This window comes from Ornithorhynchus anatinus, chromosome 5 (genome assembly GCF_004115215.2).
Source record: "Ornithorhynchus anatinus isolate Pmale09 chromosome 5, mOrnAna1.pri.v4, whole genome shotgun sequence".
Lineage (NCBI taxonomy): Eukaryota > Metazoa > Chordata > Mammalia > Monotremata > Ornithorhynchidae > Ornithorhynchus > Ornithorhynchus anatinus.
Genome location: NC_041732.1, coordinates 18,116,367 through 18,137,621, shown reverse-complemented (window position 1 = coordinate 18,137,621; position 21,255 = coordinate 18,116,367). Strand labels below are relative to the sequence as shown.

General features: G+C 51.2%; 1 protein-coding gene across 1 annotated transcript in view; it reads right to left on the bottom strand.

The window, feature by feature from the left end:
* Positions 1–266: 266 nt before the first annotated feature.
* USP8 (ubiquitin specific peptidase 8) overlaps positions 267–21,255 on the bottom strand; it is a 55,407-nt gene continuing 34,418 nt past the window's right edge. Inside the window, exons 8-20 of the mRNA XM_029065390.2 lie at positions 20,202–20,364; positions 17,285–17,429; positions 16,379–16,593; positions 15,173–15,772; positions 13,041–13,127; positions 12,209–12,289; positions 11,078–11,340; positions 9,273–9,485; positions 6,805–7,015; positions 4,461–4,697; positions 2,618–2,760; positions 1,644–1,776; positions 267–1,194 (exon numbers count right to left, since the gene is read on the bottom strand). Coding sequence (XP_028921223.1) covers positions 1,009–1,194; positions 1,644–1,776; positions 2,618–2,760; positions 4,461–4,697; positions 6,805–7,015; positions 9,273–9,485; positions 11,078–11,340; positions 12,209–12,289; positions 13,041–13,127; positions 15,173–15,772; positions 16,379–16,593; positions 17,285–17,429; positions 20,202–20,364 — 2,677 coding nt within the window. The 3' untranslated portion in view covers positions 267–1,008. The remainder of the gene's footprint in view (positions 1,195–1,643; positions 1,777–2,617; positions 2,761–4,460; positions 4,698–6,804; positions 7,016–9,272; positions 9,486–11,077; positions 11,341–12,208; positions 12,290–13,040; positions 13,128–15,172; positions 15,773–16,378; positions 16,594–17,284; positions 17,430–20,201; positions 20,365–21,255) is intronic.

Below are 21,255 nucleotides of genomic sequence, written 5' to 3'. Positions count from 1 at the left end.
GGCAGCTCGACATCTAACTCCGGTGTAAGGTACCCTCTCCCAAGCGCTTAGGGCAGTGTTCTAGACAGGGGAAAGCGCACAGTAAATACGACTACTTTCAGGGTGGGCAGGGACCGCGTCCACAATTCTCTTGTAGGGTACTCTCCCGAGCGTTCAGCGCAGTGCTCTGCGCGTACTAAGTAATCAATACCCCCGATTTTAATCGCAAACCAACGCTAGCGCTCTTCTCCACGGCAGTTCCACCCTTTGACCCCGGAGAACAGAGGTTTTAAATAATACTTTGAGTTAGATTTTAATGCAAGTGTACATTAAATTTATATTAAAAAAATTAAAGAAAGGTTTTCGTATTTCTTCGGAATCAAGTTTAAGTGCACAGATATAGCCCGAAGCCAACAGAAAAACAGCTTTGCCCCGTGAGGTCTGTAAGAAAGCTTTGCAGCTATGAAGACTAGGCAAAGGCGAAGCAATTCTGAGTGCTTACTTCACGAAAGGACCCCCCCCTTTCTTTCTTTTTTATATCTATATATATATACACAGAGTTCTGATGTGCAAGTACGCAATTGCTATATACACATACATTCCTACCTGCTTTACATCACCCTACCGTAGCCACTGGAGGATCCATCTTAGGAAATGTGGAAAGGCTACATCAGTAAAAAGGTGTGCGGGGGCGGGATTAAAGTATACAATGGGTCTTAGTCCGGGACTCTAATAATAAGAATACTTCAGAGACTGGGAATCACTAGGTTATAATTTTGGGGTAGGCTAAAAATAAGTCGCTCTGAGAGAAGCTGTATCCGGAAGAGGCTTTTTTTTTATTACTAGTATTAGTACTGAATAGATGTCGTCGGCCGGCTTTTCTGATAAAGTACTAGCACTGACCTGAACTCCGGCTGCGGGAACCTGGCTCCTAGGTGACCACGAGAAGCTATTTTGCATCTCTTTCGTCCCGGGGGGCCCCTGAAAGATAGGAGGAGGGCTCTCGTGCCTCCGCCGCCTCCCTCCCCCTTACGTGGCTACGTCGGCCGCTCGGAGCTCCAAGGAGGTGTAGAACAGGATGTAGGCGGCCGACGATTTCACGGAGGAGACGGAGATGTCGGACACCTCGTGGTCGTCGAACTTGAACCACCGTTGGCGGGCGGCGTTTTTACAGTAGGCGGTGTAGTGTCCTCCGTCCAGGCCCCCGTAGTGGTTCTGCGGCCAACCAGAAACCCGCTTAGCAAGCCGACCCCGGACGCCCGTCGGAAGCTCCACGCGGCCGTTCCTCCCTCGTGGGGTTGGTTGAGCGCCTACTCTGGGCCGGGCACAGCACTGAGCGCTGGGGGTCGGAGTCCCCATCCCCGTTTTCCAGGTGTGGAAACCGGGGCCCAGAGGAGCGTAGTGACGTAACCCGAGGTCCCCCAGGAGTCGAGGGGCAGGGTGGGAATTAGAACCCAGGTCCTCCTGCCTCCCGGGCCCCCGCTCTATTCCCTAGGCCAAGCCGGCTTCTCCTCTCTCTCTCTCTGACTGCCGCTATAAGCGTCGATTCTCACGCCACGTTTTGACGCCGGAAGGTACCTTCGGCCAAGGTGACCCGAGCCCTATTACTTCCTGGGGGGGAAAATTGACACTAGGCAAAGGGTGCGAGGCTGGTCGGTACTCACGGAGACAGAAAACAGGTTGTATCTCTTCAAACTGCTCTTGGAGCCGATGACGTACTGGGACAGGTCCAGGCTCTCCAACGGGAAATCAACTGACGTCTGTAGTTTCTGTTTCCACCGCCCTTCGTACGAAAAACTGCAGAGCGCAAAGAAATGGCCGTTGGAGGGCCAGCGGGGTCCGAGAGCCGCGCGGAGAGCATGAGGGAGGATGGGTGAATGTCCGCCGCTACTCTCGACTTGAAGGTGGCCAGCGAGGGCAGACAGCCCTCCACTTCTTCAGGGTCCCGGCCACCCTCTCTACAACGCCGGGGAACCCCCTCCGGCAGAGCTCAGTCCCTCCGGATACGCCCTCCTGGCTCCTTCCGCACTAAAAACACTTCCGGGGCCCCGGGTGTGACGGAGAAAGGCTCACGGGTAGACGAGCCGCCCCCCGGATCCACGGTGGGGAACCCACCGACGAGTAAAGTGACGCCACGGGTCCGTCAGCCCAGGACTTGAGGCTTGCTCGACGGTGACCCGGGGTGGGGAGGCCCGGGGTCCGTCACGTCCGTCGACAGCCGCGGCCAAGACAGGAACGGGTGGTGTCGGGGGCCCGTGAAAAACGCTCCGGTTTACCGAACGCCCACCCCGGGTCCCCGCATGTAATAACAATAATAACCGTGTTCTCTGTCAAACGCGTCCTCTGTGTAAAGCGCTGGGGAAGATACAAGCTAATCCGGAGGGATCCACATGGGGCTCACCGACTTAATCCCCATTTTACAGATGAGGCCCTGTGAGGGCAAGTGACTTCCCCAAGGTCTCACAGCCGACAAGCGGCGGGGCGGAATTGGCACCCAGGTCCTTCTGACTCCCGGGCCCTATCCACCAGGTCCCGCTGCTTCCCTGGCCCTCAGCCCGTAGCCAAGGTACTCTCTGTCTCTGCGGGAGGAGGCAGCCGGTCCCTCTGGGCTGATGAGCTCTCCCCCTCTGGCTCTTACCGTTTCAAGTGTACTAAGAGCACAGGAGGCAGCTTCCAAATTTCTATTTTTTTCAGGGAGTCTCTTCGCGTCTTACAGTGACTGCAGTAGAATCTGTTGTTATCGGTGAGTTTCTCCTCTTTGGAAAATAACCTGAGGCAATCCTGCAGGGCACAACGCAGAAAGCGCTGCAAGTTACGGGCAGAACAATGAATAGCAACGGCGAAAGGTTTCACAGAGACAGGCCCACTGAGGTTTAACTGGGTGGGGAAATTTGGGCTCATGCGTTACAGAGAGACGACTGCTCTCCCCCACTTCAAAACCGCATAGAAGACATCTCCTCCAAGAAGCTTTCCCGGACTAAGCTTCTTCTCCCGCTCCCTTCTGCGCCGCTCTTACTCCTTCATTCATCCTCTCGTCCCCATATATCTGTAATTTATCTATTTATATGAATGTCTGTCTCCCCCTTTCAACTGAGTTGAACAGCAAGAATGTGTCTGTTTGTTGTTACATTGTATTCATTCATTCATTCATTCATTAGTATTTATTGAGCGCTTACTATGTGCAGAGCACTGTACGAAGTGCTTGGGATGAACAAGTCGGCAACAGATAGAGACAGTCCCTGCCGTTTGACGGGCTTACAAGTCTAATCGGGGGAGATGGACAGATGAGAACAATGGCAATAAACAGAGTCAAGGGGAAGAACATCTCGTAAAAACAATGGCGACTAAATAGAATCGAGGCGATGTACAATTCATTAACAAAATAAATAGGGTAATGAAAATATATACAGTTGAGCGGACGAGTACGGTGCTGTGGGGATGGGAAGGGAGAGGTGGAGGAGCAGAGGGAAAAGGGGAAAAAGAGGGTTTAGCTGCGGAGAGGTAAAGGGGGCGTGGCAGAGGGAGTAGAGGGAGAAGAGGAGCTCAGTCTCTCAAGCCCTCAGTACACTCCTCTGCACACAGTAAGCGCTCAATAAATACGACCGAATGAATGAAAACTCTTCCCGAAGCTATTCAGAGCCACAGACAGCACAGAATGAAAAATAGTTTTCTAATTTCCTATTTAAGTGTTTAGGATACCGTGTCTAAAGAGTATTCGTTTGTTAAGGATTAAAATTCGGTTTCAACTCCGGGAAAGGTCAAATATCTTAAAATATGGAAATTTTCCAACCCACACCCTAAAACAAACGCACTCTTCTTTCATCCGCAGGCATCCGCTGAAAGAGGATTTCCGTCGGGTTGCATAATTGAGCCTCCTTTACCCAACGAGGCAGAAACTCCGGATTTCCTATCCAGGGCCTTTAGAAGCCAGCAGTAGGATTTACTGAGCGTCCTCTTGGTAGGGTGCGGGGCGATTTAGGAGCTTGGGAGATCGAGAGCCCGTCGTTGGGCAGGGACTGTCTCTATCTGTTGCCCAATTGTCCATTCCAAGCGCTTAATACAGTGCTCTGCACGCAGCAAACGCTCAATAAATACGACTGAGTGAATGAAACAAAGAAGCAAGAAGCGACATTCTCGGCCCGCGAACGGTTTCCACTGAGAGGGAGACAGATTTGTTTTTTTACGGTATTTGTTACAGGCTTAATATGTAGCAGGCACTGTAATAAGAACTGGAGTAGATACAAGTTATCGGGTTAGACGAAGGCCCCCATCCCACATGGGGAGCACAGTCCTAAAGGACCGTTTTCCAGATGAGGTAACTGAGGCCCAGAGAAGTGAAGTGACTTGCCCGAGGTCCCACAGCAGACAAGGCACAGAGCCGGGATGAGGACCCAGGTCCTTGTGACGCGGGGGGATAAGCGAACACGCACGGAAATAGACACGCGAGCGTATGGAGGAAACGGGCCTGGCGCCGAACCCACCTGCAGGGAGCACTTGCTGGTGGACGCGAGCGGTAAAGACAAATACATGAAGGCCTCGAACGTCCGCGACCTCTTGTGACACGTGAGGCACTGGACGGTCGACTTGAACTGGCCTTGGAAGAGCGCCACGATGATGGATTCGTTCAGCTGCTTGTGCTTGTGCCAGGCCAACTCCGCTGCTCTGCAGTCATCCAGGTGGTCGTTGTTCTCTTCCTTATGCCTCTTCCGGTTGTCAGCCTGGAAACGAGCGGCCGTGGCGGTTTTCGGAAAACCGCCCGTTAACCCGAAGGCTCGCACGCGCCAGCCGGACGTAAGGTCGCGGCCGAACTCTGCCCAGAGACTTGGGGTGCGTGGGTCTCGCCGATTCCCCGGGGCCCGTCACCCATCTCTGACAGAACGCGAGCGGCTCCCGTCTGGGGCGGAAGTGGCCCGAGATGGCGGCGCTCCGGGCGGGACCGACCTTACTTGGGGCCCCAAGGTCACGGCCCCACTGGCCCAGGCCCCGTCGACGTTCTCAGAGACGGGGAGACACGCGAGCGGCCCTGCTGCTTTCTCGCTCCGCCCAGGCGCACCCGCCGCAGCTCAAGCGAGGCCCCGGTCCAGGCCCGCCGAGTCTGGGCGGTCTTGCGCTGGATGTGTGCAACCTTCTTTAAACACCGCGAGGCCCTACACCCGCTGCCTCTTCAGTTAGGGAAGACTAAGCTGACAGAGTACGTGAAGCAGCAAGGCAGAGGACCAGGGTTCCAATCCTGGCTCCGCCACCTGTCTGCTGCTGTGGGATCTCGGGCAAGTCACTTCACTCCTCCAAGCCTCAGTGACTTCACTTGGAAAACGGGGATGAAGACTGTGACCCTTGGGAGGGACAGGGATGGGGTCCAACCTGATTACCTTGGATCCACCCAGGGCTTAAAACGGTGCTTGGCGCGTAGTAAGCGCTTAAAAAATACCACAGTTAGTATTATTACTATTAGGATGTTACTCAAATCGACAGAATCAAGAGGGGCGTGGCTGGGAAATCGTTTAAACCCCAAACTGCCAGAAAAACGCAACACCCTTTGAAGCTTGAAGGTAGAAGGTTCAAAACAACGGGTGACCTCGGGCAAGTCACTTCTCTGGGCCTCAGTTTCCTCAACTGTAAAAATGGAGATTCAACCCTGTTGTCCCTCCTCCTCAAGATTCTAAGCCCCAGGAGGGACAGCGACTGTGTCCGACCTGACTTGAACCTACCCCAGCACTTAGAACGGTGCTGGACACAGAGTAAGAGCTTAACAAGTACCAAAAAACAAAACAAGCAATAAACGAGGCACAAGAGGTTGTGGAGGGTGAAGACTAGAATTCTGGGAATTGTCCGGGTACCTGAAGCACCCGGACAATCGGGCGATCGATTTCTACCGCCCAGTGGATCTGTGAGAGTTAAGATCACGTATGGCTAGGAATGAAATCTTTGCAACTCAATGAGTTGTATGAATTCCTCTGTGGAAAAGGTGGATGAAAAACAGTTTTAGTTAGTCTTCTCTGGAGGAATAACGGGCTTTTGGTGAAAATCTTTAAGTTTTTCTCACCCAACTCGGTCTGTTGATTAGGACTTTGCCCTCAATTCTCCTGTCATATCCGCTCGGGGCATTTGCGTAGAGGTCTCCTGTAACACTGATCCTCTTTTTCTTTCTTTTTAATGGCATTTATTAAGCGCTTATTATGTGCCAGGCACTGTACTGAGCGCTGGAGTAGACACGAGCTAATCAAGGTTGAACACAGCTCCTATCCCACCTGGGGCTCACAGTCTTCGTCCCCATTTTACGGAGAAATGAAGTGACTTGCCTAAGGTCACACAGCTCTGTACGTAGTGCTGGGATAGATACAAGCCAGTCAGTTTGGACACAGCCCCCGTCCCATAAGGGGCTCAGAGACTTAATCCCAACTTTACGGACTTGGTTTCTGAGACTCCTTTAAACTGAAGCTGGCGCCGGGATTAGAATCCAGGTCCTCCTGGGCTGGGGCTCTTTCCACTAGGCTATGCTGCTTCTCGGCTATAAGCACAGTTGAAGCACTAAAAAAAAAAGCCACATATGCCCACCCTCCCCCACGTCATCTAGAAGGTCACTAGAAGACTGCTCATCTCGAGGGAAACTGACCTCTGCGCGCAGAATACGAGTTAGCCGCGTTTTCTTTTCCAGGGCCGTCGTCCCGTCCAAGGCTAACGCTATACACTCGCAGCTCAAAAAATGCTCCTTAAATGCTTAATCTTGGATCATCGGTGGATGGTGTGGATGACACCGAACAACTCTAGGCAATATATTTCGGGGCTACTGAATCCCCACCGCCCCCCCGTCACTAGAGGCCTTACTTTATTTAGGTCTTCGTGAAGTCCATCCATCAGGAACAGGAGCAACTCTTGGGAGTCTTGCTGGCTGTAGCCCGAAAACTGGTCATTGATCTTCCCAATGGTGATCTTAAAGTCCTTTGGGCTGATATACCTATACTGCCCGGTCCACAGGGCTTTCATGATGATACCAAACTCCTCGGCCACTTCGCCTTTATGCCCCAGCAGGTTTGACCTTTGCCAACAGGGTAAGAGGGTGGAAGCGATCGAGAGTTAGCGGGCAGACCCTTAAGGTGTTTTTAAAAAACACACACAACCCCACCAAATGCCTTCGATTAACTAATAATATACTAAGTAGGAGCAGTGCGATTAGACATGCTAAAATCATAAAAGAAATTCCTTCAAAGTACCGATAAAGAATACAGGACCCCCTTCCAAACACTCCACACAAAATAATGATAATAATAATAATAATGATGGCGCTCAAGTACTTACTAGATGCCAGGCGCTGTTCTAAGCGCTGGGGAAGATGCAAGTTAATCGGGTGGGACACACTACCTATCCCACATGGGGCTCGTGGCCTTAATCCCCATTTTCCAGATGAGGTAACTGAGGCCCACAGAACTGAAGTGACTTGCTCAAGATCCCACCGCAGACAAGTGGCGGAGTCGGGATGAGAACCCAGGTCCTTCTGACGCCCAGACCCGGGCTCTAGCCACTAAGCCATGCTGCTTTGATCCGTCAGTGGCATTTACTGAGTGCTTACTGTAGTAGTAATACTACTGATAATAAAAATGTTAAGTGCTTACTACGTGTCAGACATTGTACAAAACACTGTGGTAGACAGAAGGCAATCGGGTTGGACACATTCCCCGTTCCCATGTGGCTCACAGTCTTAATACTATGTGCAGAGCACTGTTCTAAGCGCTGGCGTGGATGCACCCTAATCAGGTTGGACACGGTTCATGTCCCACACGGGGCTCCCAGGCTTCATCCCCATTTTCCAGATGAGGGAACTGAGGCCCAGAGAAGTGCCCAAGGTCACAAAGCAAGCGGGTGGGGGAGCCGGGACTAGAAGCCAGGTCATTCTGACTCCCAGGCCCGGGCTCTATCCACAAGGCCACCCTGCTTCCTCAAGGTCATACAACAAACAAGACAAAATAGACAAATTATTCCTCCCCTTCCCCTACGCCTCCTCCTCCTAAGCAGCATTTTCAGTAAATCATCAACAGGCCTCCGACTGCAGCTTCGGTTTAAAGAAGTCTCAGAAACTAAATCCGTAAAGTTACCTCTCTGAGTAAGTGAGGTGCAATTCAACCCTGCCTTACCACACAGAGGTGCCACTGTGGCTTTTCCATTACAATCCTACGCAGCAGCGCTTGATGCAAAAAAGCGCTCGTAAGCCCGGGAATGATTGTCCCAGAGCTAAAATGACCCTTCCCCCACCACCCCTCAACCGAACAAGCCCCGGGCTCCGAGAGCTCTGAAACTAGGCTTCCAGCGAAATGCCCCTTTTGGGACTCAGCACTAAAGGATAACGGTTTGGGGCAGCTCCTCTAGACGGGAAGCGGGTTAAGGGCAGGAAACGTGTCCGCTAATTCCGTTGGACCGTACGCTTTAAGTGCTTAGCTCGGAGTTCTGCGCACAGTTAAGTGCTCAGTGATTACCACTGATTGATTACATTGGGAAGCAGCGTGGCTCAGTGGAAAGAGCCGGGTCCTAATCCCACCTCCGCCACTTGTCAGCTGTGTGACTTCGGGCACCTTAATCTGTCTGTGCCTCAGTTACCTCATCTCTAAAATGGGGATTAAAATTGTGAGCCCCACGTGGGACAAGCTGAGAACCCTGTATCTACCCCACTGCAGCAATGAGAACAGTGCTTGGCACACAGTGAGCGCTTAAATACCATCATTATATTAGTATCTCTGTCCCCCTCTAAACTGTAAACTCATAACGGGCAGAGAACGTGTCCGCTGAGTCTGTTGGATTGTCCTCTCTCGAGCGCTCAGTACAGCGTTCTGCACACGGTTAGTGCTCGGTAAAGACCATTGATGACATTAATGCCTGTCTCTCCCCCTAGACTGCAAGTTGGTTGGGGGCAGGGATCTGTTGTACTGTGTTCTCCCAAGCACTTAGTTTAGTGTTCTGCACATGGTAAGCGCTGAACAAATCAAATACCACTGACTGACTGATTCCATTAACGCCCATGTCGCCCTCTAGACTGTTGGTTCTCTACGGGCAGGGCAAGCGTCCGCCAAGTCCGATGGCTCGCCCTCTCTCAAGTGCTTAGTAGGGTGTTCTGCACACGGGAAGGGCTCGGTAAATACCATCGACCGATGGATTATATTAACGTCTTTGTCCCCCTCTAGACCGTCAGCTCGCTAGGAGTCTGCCAATTTGTACGGGACTCTCCCAAGCGTTAAGCCCAGTGCCCGCACAGACAGAGTGACCGCTCGATTAATACCACTGACTGACTGAGAGCGTACTCTCACCTGTTAATGTCTTCCTGATAGAAGTTTCTGTTGAAATAATCGGCCAGGTGTGGAGCATTGCACAGGCACTGCAGGATGGAGTTCATGTAGCAGGTGTTCCCCAGGTTGCGAAGTCCAGTGAGCGCTGGGCCCGCCCCGCCGAACACCGGGTTGAGGTTCCGAATCTGAGAGGCGGACAGCCTGGAGATTTCAGCCTTCGGGTGGCAGAGTGGCCTAAGTGGAAAAAGGCGGGGGACATCTGCAAGTTTCTTTTTGTCTTTTCCTACGGCATTCCTTGAGTGCTTACTTTGTGCCGGGCACTGCGGTAAGCGCTGGGGTAGATACAAGTTCATCGGGTTGGACCCAGTCCCCGTCCCACATGGGGCTCACAGTCTTACTCCCCACTTGACAGGTGAGGGGGCCGAGGCCCGGAGCCCTGAAGCCACTTGCCCTAGGCCACCCAGCAGACAAGAGGCGGAGTCGGGAGGAGAAGCCAGGTCCTTCTGACTGCCAGTGCTCTCTCCGCTAGGTCACGCTAACAGTGCTTGGCACAGAGTAAGCGCTTAAAAAATACAGTAATGATGCCATAAAAACGATCGAGAGACAGGGCTCAAGGGCCCACCCTCCCCTGAAGGGCAAGCTCTTATTTGGGTGGGGCCCGGACAAACCGTCAGAGGCGGGACACCGTCGCTTTCGGCAGGACGTCCGGAGAAACCAAAAAGAGACGGGGCACTGACTGGCATGGTGGCGGAGGGAGAGAGAAGGATGGCCCTGCCCACCGTTCAGCAGAGGTGTCGGCTGTGACCAGGAGCCCTTCTCGCCTCCCCCAGCCACAGCGTGGTCTGGAAAAGGCCGAGGTGCCTCTTCGGACCGTGGTGGGAGCAGGCACGAAGCTGAGGAGGAGAGTGGCCTAGTGGATAGAGCCTGGGGCTGGGAATCAAGAAGACCTGCGTTCTGATTCTGGCTCCTCCACCCGCCTGCTGCGTGACCTTGGCTAAGTCACTTCCCTTCTCCGCTCCTCAGTCCCCTCATCTGGTAAAAGGGGATGAAGACCGTGAGCCCCACGTGGGACGTGGACTGATCCCAACCCAATTAGGTTGTATCTCCCCCAGGGCTTAGAACAGTGCCTGGCACAGAGTAAGCGCTTAAATACCACAATTATTATTAAGTCGGTGGAAAATCAGAATTCTCTAAGACATTTTTACCTCACAGGTACGCAACTCCAACTCACACAGCCAACCCTAACTGTCTGACCCCACTGCCGAGGAGAGAGGAAGGATGGGCAAAGTGGGTGGGTGGAGAGGAGAATGAAGCTAAATTAGGGGCTAAATTCTGGCCACTTGTCTTGAAGCGGGTTTTTCAACCTGAGTAGTAATAAACAGTAGAAGCAACATGGCCTCGGGAAGAGCTCGGGCCTGGGAGTCAGAAGGGCCCGGGTTCTGCTCCCAGCTCCGCCCCTCGTCTGCTGGGTGGCCTCGGGCAAGTCGCTTCACTTCTCTGGGCCTCGGTGACCTCATCTGGAAAATGGGGGTGAAGACCGGTCAGCCCCACGTGGGACAAGGACTGTGTCCAGCCCCATTATCTTGTATCTACCTCAGCGCTTAGTACTGAGCCTGGCACACGGTAGGCGCTTAACAAATACCACAATCATTACTGGAGATTGCCAAATGGAAGGAAGGAGAGGCTTACAAGGACACTGACTGTGGGCTAGGAGGTTAGAAAGCTGAGCTCTTACTATTACTACTGATGGATTCGGGCTCCAGGCTCAGCAACTCCGAGGAAAACGGGACGGGAAACTCCCTGTCAGAGGGCTCGGAGCCGCTTACTTGTTTTCCCGGTTGACGGCGGGCGTTACGATTGGTTTCTTCTTCTCCTCCTCCTGGATGGCTTGGGTTATATCCGGTGAGGAGTAGGAGCGCTTCAACTTGGACGGCTCTCTGTCCCGCTCCGTGGATACCTTGGGCTTGGCCTTGTGGGTTGGGGGCGTGGCCGGGGGCGTGGAGGGAGGAGCCATTTCGGGGGGGTATATGTGAACCGAGTTGGTCGGTGAGTGGTAATAGCGAAAGGTCCCTGTAGTGGGATCGAGAAACTTCAGGGGGAGAGAGTAAAGATGGATAAAGGTCAAAAACAGAAAATATCCAACAAAACCACCCTCTACATACACACACAGGCACGTCAAAGATGATCCAACAAAATCGCCTCTTCCCGACGCACATACGGAGCAACTATTTCTCTACGAGATACACTTTTTAGTTGGCACAATTAAGCATTACATTTTTCCTTGCTGTGAACTGTTTCTTCACCGCACTAATTCTCCTGAATCCCAATAGCTGTCTGAGGCTAGCTCCTGAAAAACACGGTCCTCCGTCTCAGGGAATTGAGAAAATTAGCCGTATGCTTTCTAGAGCCAGTCTTTAACAAGGGAATCACAGCTGCCTTGGAGGAAAAGCCATCTTGGCTCACTATTTCACAAAGAAGGACGGGCACAAACTAGATGATAGCACATATTAATGTCCGTCTCCCCCGCTAGACCGTCAGCTCGTTACGGGCAGGGTACGTGTCCGCTAGTTCTGTTGAACTGGACTCTAGAGCCCGGGCGTCAGAAGGACCTGGGTTCTGATCCCTGGCTCCGTCACTTGTCTGCTGCGTGACCTCGGGCAAGTCGCTTTACTTCTCTGGGCCTCAGTTTCCTCCTCTGCAAAATGGGGACTTAAGAATTAAGACAGGGACTGCGTCCAACCTGATTAGCTTGGCTCTACCCCAGTGCTCGGAACAGTGCCGGACACATAGTAAGCGGTTAACAGATACCGCCGTTATTAGTATCGTCATCCCAAGCGCTTAGCACAGTGCTGTGCACAGAGTAAGCACTCTATACGTATCACTGATGGAAAGAACACACACAGACAGAGACTCACACATCAATCTTCTTGCTGCTCTGTCATCGTCTTGACCCTTACCTTGGCCCAGCCTGCAGGCAATCCAGGTACTATCCTTCCCATTTCTTCACTTCGGGCTCTTGTCAATGGCTCTCGTTGAGACTTTTGGAAAGAGAAAACCCCAAGACAAATCAACACACCTGATTTCAATTTACGGCTCTCTGATCCAACACCCTTCACACACCTTGCCGACTCCATCTTCAGTTCTAACGGAATCCAGTTCGGGTCTTCCCTCCGTCTCAACCTTTTTTTCTTTTTATGTACTACCCACCCATCTCTCTGTTTCACCAGAAGAAAAGAAACTCTGGAGAAATTATTCTTGTTACTCCAGAAAACTGAGAGGTCTGGGATCGTTGCTTCGACTCACCATCTCCGAACGACTTATCGTGCACCTCTGGGAAAAAGGAATGAGCAAGTACGACTCCATGATAGAAAAATGTCTTTAGCAAAACTCGTGTTCCTAGGAGCTTATAAAAAAAACACTGATCGCCTCCTTCCTCACTTCGAGATAAACCAAAGGCAAGGGGTTACTTATGGACTGCCAAAGATTACAACTAGCCAGTACTGGCAGTTTAAGGCACTTGTTAAGTACCATCAAAGCTTCAAAATATTGTACTTTTGGAGGGAACCCGTAAGTCTGCTTTCCCTTTTCACCCAAAACAGGGCAATCTTATATAGAGTTAACCGAAAACAGCTGCCGAAAATGACAAAGATCCATCTTGGGTGGATTTTAAGAATCCGACCGGGGATTCCCAACATGAAGTGAAGATAAATACACGTTATTGTACCCTACGGTGATTTCTCTGGTTTTCATTTTATCCCCCCTCGTTTAACTGAATTGAACTTTACTTACTTTATTTCTTTCGGGGTCTTCGGAAGTATCTTTAGAGGTTCCTGCTTTGGGCACGTCACTTTCTGGCTGTTCTTTAACTCTAACATGCTGGCAAACGGTTGAAAGGAATAAAAAAAATTTCAAAGAGTGTAGCTCCTCCCCCAGTGTACATCCCGAAACAAATTACCGAAAATTTCAAGAGGGGGTAAGGACCCTCTGGAGGCTCCTTCTCACTGAGGGCAGGGGGGCTGATTCTGGCTCTCCTATAACTCAATTTGAGAACAGGAGATGTTTTACAGATGGGGCTAGAAAACCAAAACGGATGATGAAACCCCGTCTCGGTCAACCAGGGGCTAGAAAGAGAGAACACAGGCGCTGAAAGCTTAGTAAAATGGCACAAACAACAGCGGGCTGTCAACGCCGTCGTTCTGGGAAGCTTTCATGGGATTCCGGTGGCCTGAAAAGGCAGCGTGCTTTGAACCGGCTGTTTGGCAACGCCACCTCGGAGGAAGACTTGGTCATTTTGCACTCAAAAGCCCCCGACGGCTAAGCGGGATTGAACTGTGACTCCTTTTAAGTAAAATTTGGGTTTGTCAAGAAATTAGCTCTTCTTCTGGAATGGCTAAACACCGGGGAACACTTCGTGAAATGGCTATCGTTGACTTCACGGGCCTGCCTAAAGCATCGTTTTCACAAATAAGAGGAAACCGGCGACATCTGCGGCTTAAAGCGCTACCGTTTCTGCCTTCCAATTGAGACTGTCCGAACCCGGCGACGGAGTTTGTTGTTGCTTAATGGTATTTGTTAAGCAGCAGATGCCGCGAGGCAGCTTGGCCCGGTGGGTAGAGCACGGGGCTGGGAATCAGAAAGATCCCGGCTCCGCCACTTGTTGGCTCTGTGACCTTGTGTAAGTCGCTTCACTTCTCTGGGCCTCGGTTACCTCATCTGTAAGATGGGGATGAAGACTGTGAACCCTTGTGAGACAGGGACGGTGTCCAACCTGATTACCTTGTATGTGCCCCGGTGTTAAGAACAGTGCTTGGCACGTAGCCAGCATTTTACACGTATTTATTATTACTATGCGGTTACTCTATGTCGAGCACTGTTCTACGTGTCCAGGTGGACGCAAGCTCATCAAGTTGGACACAGTCCCTGTCCCACCCAGCAACGCTCTAGTTTATGTTTCTTTTATCCTGAAAAAAGAGAAAGGATTTTTTCCCTAAAAATGAAGTCTAGCGTTATTTAGATCCACGTGCTACGGTTGCCTTAAGAAGGCAAAGGAAACTAACAGGCGGGAGCCTTCGTTAATCCTGCGACGAAGTTCCATAAGAGCAATCTTCATCGAGAGAGAATCATCTGTCCGCCTCACTGGAGCCACGCTCGGATCGGCAAAACTCGATGTCCTCACCTGTTAAATGGGCATTCGATCCCTGTTCTCCTCCTACTTAGACTGTGTGGGACGGGGACTGTGTCTGATCTGGAGAAGCAGCGTGGCTCAGTGGAAAGAGCCCGGGCTTGGGAGTCAGATGACCTGGGTTCGAATCCCTCCTCTGCCACTTGCCAGCTGTGTGACTTTGGGCAAATCACTTAACTTCTCTGTGCCTCAGTTCCCTGAAAATGGGGATTAACTGTGAGCCTCACGTGGGACAACCTGATGATCCTGTATCTACCCCAGCGCTTAGAACAGTGCTCTGCACATAATAAGCGCTTAACAAATATCAACATTATTATTATTATTATTGTTAACCAGACGCTTACCCCAGCGCTTAACAGATTAGGACATGGGAGGCACTGAGAAGTTAAACAGTTGCCCTAGACCGCACAGCAGACAGGGGTTATCATCATCATCAACAGCTCCATTTTGTACATCAATCAATCAGTGATATTTATTGAGCACTTACTGCGTGCAGAGCGCTGTACTGAGCACTTGGCAGGCCCGTTCCCTGCCCGTAGGAAGCTCGGCGTCTACATCCCAGAAGAGGTGAAGTTGCAAACTCTACTTCACGGTCTAATGGCTGGGATCTTGACGCCTCAGAGCCACCAGGGAAGAGACGGCACGGGCCACTGGTGATTTGGGGTTTCACATTCAACCCCCCGAAATACTGTTTCTCTATTTCCCTCGGGGGGCCATCCGTCCGTTCTTCCCCACTTACCTTACTCGAGCTCGGCTCTTCCATCCCAGAAGCTTGGGCCGGACCTCCTAGGGGCTTTTTCGGCAGTTCTGAAGTTTGAGGGCCTGTCTCTCGATCTTCCGTGGAACCTCTGTCGAGGTCGGATTTTTCAGCCTCTGCGCTCTCATGGTCGCTCTGGTTTTGCCTTTTTGCTCCTGCGGCTTCTCTGGGTCTTCTCTCCGGAGTTTCCTCCTCCTCTCTCTTCGCCTGCCCGCCCTCTCGCCCGTCGGCCGCTGCCCCGACTTGCCGTCGTTCCTCCCGGGGTTCTCTTTCTTCCCCTTCCCGGTTCTCTTGGACTTTCCGCTCCTGCTCTTCCCGCCTGAGCTTCTCTTTCTGCTCCTCTTGCTGCCTTTCCCGTCGCTCTTTTTCTCGTTTGCTCTTCTCAATCAGGAAGGCGGTCTCGGCGTGAATGCGGCTCTTTTCTTCCTCCGTCAGGACGGCGGTCGGGTCAAATGCGGGCTTTTTGGATCGGTCGGGAACCATCTTCCCGTTCTGAAGGGACTTCGGGTCGGGCTCGGCGCTCTCAGCTCTGACTTTATGAGCATCGGGCGGTTTGGTTGTGGGCTTTTTAGAACGATCGATCTGGAGCAATAAAAACAAAGCGCGGCCGACAATGGCATCGTTTGTAGAAAACCAGGAAAGGAGTCCTGTTCTCGAAACCCCGTGTTTTGATAGAAAGAGAGGTCATCGTGACTCCTCGGAGATGATCATCTTTCCCAGCTGCATCGCTTTGGGCTGGGATCCGATACCCATCTGTCTTTATTTCCACCCTTCCCCAGTAATCTGTCACGACCTAACGGAGAGAGCGCGGGCCTGGGAGTCAGTGGACCTGGGTTCTGATCCCGGATCGACCACTTATCTGCTGTGTGGCCTTGGGCAAGGCATTTCACTTCTCTGCACCTCAGTTATCTCCTCTACCAAACAGGGATTAAGACTGCGAGCCCCATGTGGGACAGGGACTGTTTACAACCTGAGTTGTATCTGCTCTAATGCTTAGACCAGTGCTCGGCACCTAGTAAGCGCTTAAGGAAGACACGACTTCTCTAATCACTCTGTATCCACCCCGGCGCTCAGAACAGCACCTGAAACGCCGTGAGAGCTTCCCAAATGCCGTTAAACAAACGCAGACTGGCTGAACCGCTGGTGTGCCCTACTAACAGCTCTGACTCGGGTTCTGAAAGGACCCACCTGAGGAACGTTCTTCACAGTGCTCGTTGCCTGAACCACAGGGGAGCCGCGAGCAGCAACTGGCCCTCCTGGAGTTGGGGGGTTAAGCGGCCCCGTTCTCTCTTCCCGGTTGCTTCGCCCGTCTGTGTTTTCATTTCCCGCGACAGGAGATGGCCGTACCTGGGCGGCTGGGGGAGGAGGGGCCGGCTCTTCGAGAGACGGGTAGGTAAAATCCACTGAAACCCACAAAAATCGCTTCTGAGTTCCATCTGCCCCGCGGGGGGGGGGGGGGGGGGGTGATTTATTGACTTTGCGAGAGTAGAAACAGAGCGCTTAGAACAGTGCTTGGCACACAGTAAGCACTTAGCGAGGACCATCATTATTATCATTATTATCTCACAGTCTGAATAGCTGATAGGCTGAAAATGAACTCCAGAAAACGACCATTGGAAGGAGATCCCGCCAGACATTAGAGAAGCAGCGTGGCTTAATGGATAGAGCAGGGGCCTGGGAGTCAGAAGGACCTGGGTTCTAATCCTGGGCCTCCCACATGCCTGCTGTGTGACCTTGGGCAAGTCACTTCACTTCTCCGGGCCTCAGGGACCTCATCTGCAAAAATGGGGATTAAGAGTGTGAGTCCCATCTGGAAGAGGGACTGCGTCCAACCTGACTGACTTGTATCTACCCCAGCGCTTAGAACAGTGCTGGGCACCTAGTAAGCCATTAACAAATGCCATAACTATCATTATAATAAGCGCTGAACAAGTACCATGATTGTTATTAATTATTATTTCCGTTACGGAGCAGATTTCTTGCTCTCGAATATGAAAACTCTACGGAGAAACAAGGATCCCCGGTCCAGACTTCAGTGAAACTTCCTAGAGATTTCTGAACGGTGTTTGGTTTAAACAAGATCCGTGTACTCACGTGAGATAGAAACCTCTTCGCTCTTTCCCCGAGGAGGTGGGGTGACTTTAGCATTCGTTGTGAACTGAGGGTAACAAAGGAGCCAATTTTCATAGCCTCCTTCCAAAACTAAGGGCTCGTTCCGCAGGACGGTCTGACTTTCCCACTACGAAGAAGCAAAATAATTTCCATGATGTACATCTGACACCCAGTTTTAAAACTACTTCCTGGTGCATTGAGAAAGAAAAAAAAGCCTCAGGTTTTGCACGTATAAACAATGGGCATCCAAGGGAGGAAGCTGAATTCTGAACACTGTCATGGCACCTGAAGAAACTCGCAAAGCTCACATGTTCTAAGGAGTGGGTATAATTTACAGCTTTTCAGCAGCAATCCTGCTTTCCCACAACAACCGCTGCCCGGAAATGCTCAGTGAGCTTGGTTTACGGATGCGCAAGGCTAACCCAAAATGTCCCCGTACGAAAGCCGGAGGGATGCTCCGCTCTAAAAGTATCGGATTCAAATTCTCTTTTTTCCCCGAAAGGATGAAAACAAAAACTGGCCCAGGGGTTTCGATATACGGCAACGATCCCGCCGATTCTCTCCTTTGCCCTCTGCAATCTACCTTCCGCCACCCCCTCTCCACAGAAATTAGCCTTCGCACGGTCGCCAATGACCTCTCCGTCTCTCCAGATCGAATGGGCTCTACTCCATTCTACAATTCGGCAGCCAAGAGGCCGAGTTCGACGCTGTGGACCGCCCCCTCCACGGAAGCGTCATCCAACCTTGGCTACGCAGACCCTGCCCCTCTCCCGGTTCTCCTCCTAGCCCTCTGACTCCTCCTTCTCGGTCTCTTTCCCGGGCTCCTCCTCCACCTCCCCCTTCCCCGCAGCGGTGAGAGTCCCCCAAGGTTCAATTCCGGGTCCATCCAGACCTACTCCCTTGGAAAGCTCATTTGCTCTCACAGCTTCAACTCCCATCTCTCTCCGGATGACTTCTCGATCTACCTCTCCAGTCCTGCCTTCGCTATTCCTCTGCACGCTCCCGTTTCTTCCTGCCTTCAGGACATTAATACCCGGGCGATCTGTCGACGGCTCCAACGAAACCTGCCCAAAGCGGAACTCCTCATCTTTCCACCCGAACTCCACCCTTGTCTTTCCCATCCCTGTAGACGATAACACTACGGTCCCTATCTCACAAGCCCGTAGCCCTGAGGATACCCTCGACTCATCTCTCTCGCAGGACTAATATCTTCGATCTGTCACCAAATCTCATCGGTTCTGATTGTTGACTCACTGATCATTGACGTCTCTAGACCGGGAGAGCTCACTACAGACAGGGAACGGGTCAGCTAATCTATTGTATTATCCTCTCCCGAGCACTTTGTACAGTGCTCTACACATAGTAAGAGCTCAATAAATTCCATCGATTGATTGTTGGGGGCCAGAGGGTTTTAGGGGCCATCTGTGTATATCGCTCTGATTCTATTTATCTTGATGTCTGCGCTAGCCTGCTTGTTTTGTTCTGCTTTGCTGTGTCCGCGGTTTAGACTGTGAGCCCGTTACTGGTCAGTAACTCTATCCGTTGCCGAATTGTACAGTCCAAACGTTTACTACAGTGCTCTGCACATAGTAAGCGCTCAATACTACTGAATGAATGAATGAAGCCTCTGGTAAAACGGAACCAGACAGGACTCCTCCCCACCTCCAAATACATCCGCCGTGACTATCGGCAAAGGACGGCATCCTGAACTTGTTTGCTCTTGATGACTGACTGGATAATAAGGGCCCTCCACTGACCGACCGTCCCTGGATTTTTAGAGTTATTAGAGTGGACAGCAGTGTCGTCAGATGAGATGATGAGTTATCTGAGCTCCTGCTCCACCCTGCCTCACTCGAGCATCAACTTGGACGCTCGATTGCATTATCTCTGATCGCTGTACAATCTTCTGAGAACAGTGCTTGGCACGAATACCACAATTAACAATTCAGTTAAGACCCTCTGCCTCGGGGAGCTCACCCACCCCTACGGGTTCCACAACCACCTCTGTATGCAACGACCTCCAGAATCTACATCTCCAGCCAACCTCTCCCCCTTACTGCAAATCTCAAAGTGTCTTTTGCCCGATATCTGTTCACTCTCCAACTTCCATTATGAGCCCTACGTGGGACCTGATTTTCTCGTATCTCCCTCAGTGCTGAGCACCGGGCCTAGAACACGGTAAGCACTTAAATACCACAATTAATATTATTATTATTGTGCAGCCTTTACGTACATATCTTTAAACTGTGTCGCTAACCCTTACCTGTAATATTAATGCCTGTCTCCCCCCGCAGACTGTAAGCTCGACCCTGCTAAATCTTTACTAAAGTCACTAAATCTACCAAGTAAATTTTACTAGTTACTAAATAATTAGTTTACTAGATCTACTGTACCCTCCCCAACAATCAGTGCAGAGCTCTGGACTGTAAACTCATTACGGGAAAGGAAATGTGTCAGCTCACTGTTGTACTGTGCTCTCCCAAGCGCTTACTACAGTGCTCTGCACACGGTAAGCGCTCAATAAATACATCTGAACGAATGGGTGAATACTCTGCAAGAGTAAACACTCAACGGATAATGCTGATTGATTTAACTCCTTAAGGGCGGGGACCACGCCTGATTCTCTTGTACTAACTAGGTGTTCAATAAATATTATTGATTGATTTTAGTCCCACAGGACCCGTGTCCATATCCTCAATTTATTCATTTACATTAATGTCTGTCTCCCCTTCTAGACGGTAAGCTCCTTGTGGGCAGGGAATGTGTCTAGTACACTGTACTCTCCCAATAACACATTCAATAAATACCCGGTTTGAAAGCACAAGGATGAATATCATCAAGAGCCTTGGCTCCACTGACTGACGGCACAAGGACGAATAACGCCGCGATCCTCGCTGACCTTAAAAAGGGCATCTTTCAGACTGCGTAGAGTTGTTCCAAGAAGTAAATCTTTTGTCGAACTAAACCAGTCCAGCAGTACCACAAAGTCAACAGAGCCCCGATTCTTCCAGGTGTCTTTAGAAACCTCGGGGAGGTTTTCTTCGATCCGATGCGTGGTGGTTCTGAAATGCAGGCAAAAAGCTCGTCAGACTTCCGGCTGTCCCGCTGCATCCCGAGGCTGACGCATGCTGGAAAATCAGCTCGCTGTGGGCAGGGAATGCGTCAGTTCATTATTCTACTGTCCTCTCCCAAGGACTTAGTACAGTGCTTTGCACGCAGTGAGAGCTCGATAAATACGTCTGAATGAACGAAGGTCTTACCGTGACTCTGTAAGGCCAGGGCACGGTCCGATAGCTAGAAAGTGCGGAATCGAGACTATCAGACGATGCAGTGCAGTCATTTCCAAAAGCAGAAATGACGAGACTGGCCCGGGAACTTAAGATTTCAAATGGTTGGACCATTCCACGGCAGTACTTCCTGAGATTTCCGGTTCTCGGACAGACGCGCTCTTTCTCTATCAGAGACTACACATTATGTCGGCTAAGGCCCGGCCAGAGATTATAGGAAGAAAGATTTAAGAGAAGCAGCTTGGCTTGGTGGAAGAGTCAAAGGCCTGAGAATCGGAGGACCTGGGTTCTACTCCCAATTGGCTGCTGTGCGACCTTGGGCAAGTCGCTTAAACTCCTCTGTGCCTCTGATCTCGTGTCCTCCCTCCTCTTTAGAATGTGAGCCCCAAGTTCAGTGATCAACCTAATTAACTTGTATCCAACCCAGTGCTTAGAACAGTGTTTGACACATAGTACGTGCTTAACAAATACTATTAAAAACAAAACAAAACCCAAGAAAAGCCCAACTCTAACCAGAAACGTGCCTATTCCTGGTTGGGTAGGGGACCCACATACCCACAGGTCTTCCACCACTTTTGATCCTGGAAACGGGCAAGTAAAGAGATTTTCACCTGAGGGGTGGTATTGAAAAATTTGGGCACGACTGGTAAGAATCTTGCAGGCTAG